Source organism: Myotis brandtii, unplaced genomic scaffold (genome assembly GCF_000412655.1).
Source record: "Myotis brandtii unplaced genomic scaffold, ASM41265v1 scaffold33, whole genome shotgun sequence".
Taxonomy (NCBI): domain Eukaryota; kingdom Metazoa; phylum Chordata; class Mammalia; order Chiroptera; family Vespertilionidae; genus Myotis; species Myotis brandtii.
In genome coordinates this window covers 124,288-128,245 of record NW_005362713.1, presented here as the reverse complement: position 1 = coordinate 128,245, position 3,958 = coordinate 124,288, and the positions used below count along the sequence as shown (strand labels likewise).

Sequence of the window (3,958 nt, the reverse complement as noted above, 5' to 3'; positions counted from 1 at the left end):
GCCGCGCCCTCCCTCCCGGGCCGCCCCGGGCTGGTCCTCGGTAAGAGAGGCCCCTGCGCCTCGGGTCTGTGCAGGACGCCACGCCTCTCTGGGCTCTGATTCTTTCCCTGGGAAACGGACATGGCGCTGGTCCTGGGTTAAGCGGAGGCTGCGCGCTAGGCACATACTGGTAAGGTTAGGAGTTCAAATTCTGCCCCTTACTAGCTGTGTCCCTGGCTCAGCTTCTCTATGCCCGTTTCCTTTAGAGAAGAGAGGTTGATAGAAAGATCTATTCAAACAGGCAGGCCTGGGGGCATAGCGCCTTTCCCTGGGAAACGGACATGGCGCTGGTCCTGGGTTAAGCGGAGGCTGCGCGCTAGGCACATACTGGTAAGGTTAGGAGTTCAAATTCTGCCCCTTACTAGCTGTGTCCCTGGCTCAGCTTCTCTATGCCCGTTTCCTTTAGAGAAGAGAGGTTGATAGAAAGATCTATTCAAACAGGCAGGCCTGGGGGCATAGCGCTCACGCCCCCCCCCCCCTCTGGCTGCCCAGCGCCTAGGGTGCTTCAGCCCCTGGGGACCATCTCAGCTCAGAACAGCCTCTCCCAAGGCCACACCCCTCTCTGAGGACAGTCCCATCCAAGGACCTATCAGGGGGAAGGTAAAGGTCGCTGATGGGCTATTCTAGCTCCAGAGCGCCCCAACCCGGGGGTTTGCCAGGCGCACAGAGCTCCCCTCTCTCCTGCTTTCCTCCTTCCCCTGCACCGCACTCTGCCTCTCAGCCTCCTTCTGGGAAACCCAAAGCCAACAGTCTTCAAAGCATGTGCCCCCCACCCCCTCCCCGAGATTCCTGCAGACAGCTGTCTAGGGGCGTGGCGAGCTCACGGAGTGTGCACGCTAGATGTTGTTGTTCCCCAGGCATGTGGTGTCCGCTCCGCAAGTTGACTTGAGCCCTTATGAATATGTGCCACAGTTCTAGGCGCTGGGAATGCAGCCGTGAGCACAGCTGATGAAGATCTACTTTCTCGTGGGCTAACAGTTAAAGTGGCCAAATGTTTCACTTTTGCCAATGTGATGGGTGACTGCTTCACTGTCCTCTGACTTTGCCTTTTGCATTCATTTACCGGGGACTCTGTATCAGGTGAAAGCCAGAGGCAGGCAGTGATGACTCATTACACGCACTTCACCGGATGGGGAGCAGCCGCCGGTTGGGTGGGGAGGGCTGGGGCAGGAGAAGGAGCCAGCGCCCCTGGCTGGCTTTCTCATGAGTTGTGACCATCCAGCAGATGTGAATGCAGCCTTTCCACACTCACATTCTTCTTTCAAACAAACCGAACACCTGCATATACATGTACAAGATCCACTGACTCCTGGACACACTATCACATTTAATAACAGTCTTTGGGGGATAAAAAGGACATCATATTAAATGCATTTATTTTGCATTTCAGAAATGCAAACATATAAAGAGGATTTGTGCCTGAGGATTGAGGACACAGGATGCCCTGTCTCTGTTGGGGGGGGGGGGGGGGGGGGAGGGGGTGACCTTCCAGCTCCGAAAAACGTGCGAGCACAGGACGGTGACATAGGGTTTGATTTCCTGGCCTCCTCTCTTCTCTCCTTTTGAGCCTGTGTCAGAGGAACCAGGGCTCAGACAGCCGCCCTGCTGGGCTGGTGCTGGCAGTGTCACTCACACTGGGAGGTCAGGGGTCAAGCAGCCAGGGTCACAGCACTGCCAGCGACAGGCTTTGGTACATGGTGAGCACCACAGGAATGCTCGCTGGACAGTGGCTGAAAGTGTCCCTCTAAGGCTGGCGGGGTCATTGCTGACACTGTTGGTGCTGTATGGCCTACCCAGTGCCTGATGTGATTCTTTTTTATTTATGCTCATGACAACCTGACAAGGAAGCCGTGTGAGGCCTCCAGAGGAAGAGCAGGCTGAGGGGGCAGGGCTGGGGGTCTGAGGGGGCAGGGCTGGGGCGCCGAGGGGGCAGGACTGGGCGGCAAGGAGCGAGTGGGAGGCCAGTTCTGCTGGCTGAGCTCAGGACCTGCCTAGACCCCCACGGGGGAGGGAGTGGGCCTGGGGATGTGAACAGCGGGCTGACCTCTGGCCTCTCACCCTGCAGGGCTGCAAGACAACCCCTGGGCGTGCGACTGCCGACTCCACGACCTGGTCCGCTTCCTGGAAGGCGGGGCCCCGCACCTGGCCTTCATAGAGGCCGGGCTACGGTGTGCTGGTCCGGGCGGCCTGGCCGGTGTGGCCTTCCGCCAGCTGCAGCTGAGCAGGTGCCAGGGACCCGAGCTGCGACCAGGCGTGGCCAGCGTCAGGTCTCCCTTGGGCAGCACAGTGTTGCTCCGTTGTGGGGCCACTGGTGTCCCTGAGCCCCAGATGAGCTGGAGGAGGGTCAGTGGGCGCCCCCTCAATGGCACAGGTGTGTGAGCTTCAGGGACCACCATGCTGAGATCCCACAGGGCGGTGGGTCAGGGTCCCAAAGGCTGAGGAGCGGGCAGCAGGCTGAGCGGGGCTGCTCACGCCCATTCTGCCCGATGGGGTTGGACAGGCGTCATGCAGAGGCAGGGCCTGGGACAGTGGCCTCAATGGTGGCTCTCAGCCTGTCCTGTCACATCCCACCAGCCCCTCTATCAGAGACTCTGGGCCCCCAAGAGGGCAACAGTGAGTCTCCCAGTTGCAAATATGAAGTTGGTATCACTTGGAGTAACTTTTGATGTGAGTTACATTCATGAAGCTCTTTGTTAAATGTATTCTGTCCATCATGTCTTTGAGCTTTGAAGAGCAATCTTCTTCTTTTGTATAAGTAACCTGAGGCTCTGAGAGGCTAAATGCCGGCCTCCATCAGCAGCTCCTACAGGAGGACGGGCGTGGACCGCGCTCTGGTGACTCCACAGGGAGGCTCTTTTGCCTTAGACAGAGGGCTCATCCTGGCCCTGGGCAGGCTGGTGGGGAGTCAGCACTCGCCACACCCAGAGAGAGCTGAGGAGGAGCCTCTCTCAGTGTCTGACCGGACGCTTGGTTCTGCCCAGCTTTCTTCTCTCTCCTGCAACCAGGTTGGCCAGTGCTGCTCTAGAACGAGGGGTTTGGAATCAGTGTACAGCTGAGCTGTACAGGGAGCGCCAGGCCACAGACAGCAAGCAGGAGGCGCCCCTGGAGCTGGTGCAGGGCCGGAGCGATGGGCCGTGCAGCCATGGGAGGGCACTTTCCAGGGCTGCAGAGCTCCAGGGCCTGAGGAACAGTCCGCACGTGGCAGGCTTAGAAGGCAGAGCGTTCTTGGGCACTGACTTAGCCGGGCTCTCCCCAGATTAGAGCCTCGGTGGTCTCAATCTCCTTGGCTAGTCTAAGAAAGGTTGGTGAGCCCCAGTGTTTTCTTGGAGTGACAAGGCTTTCAGTGGCGTGTACACAGTCTGGGCTTCGAGTGTGGCCCTTGGAGGGAGCCAGGGCACGGGCACCCTCCTCATCCGTGCCTCCCCCTTCCCCCCCCAGTGCACCAGCAGGTCTCCAGGGACGGCACCAGCTGGGCGCTGCTGGGCCTGCCCGCCGTGTCCCACCTCGACGCCGGGGACTACGTCTGCCAGGCCAGCAACTTCCTGGGCGCCTCCGAGACCCTCACCTCCCTGGTCGTCACCGAGCCCCAGGCTTCCACCGAGTGCAGCAGGAGCCCGGAGGCCCCAGGGGCAGGGACGGGAGAGGGGCCAGAAGCAGCTGCGTACTACAGGCTGGTGGCCAGGCGTATGCCCCCCACACCCTGGCCTGCAGGGCCCAGCATGGAGGAGGGTGGGCCGACGGGACCCCAGGAGGCCCGGATGGTGACGGCGCTCAAGGTGGTGGGGGACACACACCAGAGTGTGACGCTGGTGTGGAAGGCACGCCGGGCCGGCAGCGTGGCCCTCAGTGTCCTGTACGCTGTCCTCGGGCAGCGGACCATGCGACGGGTGGCTGTGCCGCCTGGGAGGGGCAGGGTCAC

General features: G+C 60.5%; 1 protein-coding gene across 1 annotated transcript in view; it reads left to right on the top strand.

Moving 5' to 3' along the window:
* The window catches only part of LRIT1 (leucine-rich repeat, immunoglobulin-like and transmembrane domains 1), a 10,142-nt gene that overhangs the window by 4,943 nt on the left and 1,241 nt on the right, over positions 1-3,958 (top strand). The window contains exons 3-5 of the mRNA XM_014543619.1: positions 5-40; positions 2,105-2,410; positions 3,478-3,953. Of these exons, the coding sequence (XP_014399105.1) occupies positions 5-40; positions 2,105-2,410; positions 3,478-3,953 (818 nt within the window). The remainder of the gene's footprint in view (positions 1-4; positions 41-2,104; positions 2,411-3,477; positions 3,954-3,958) is intronic.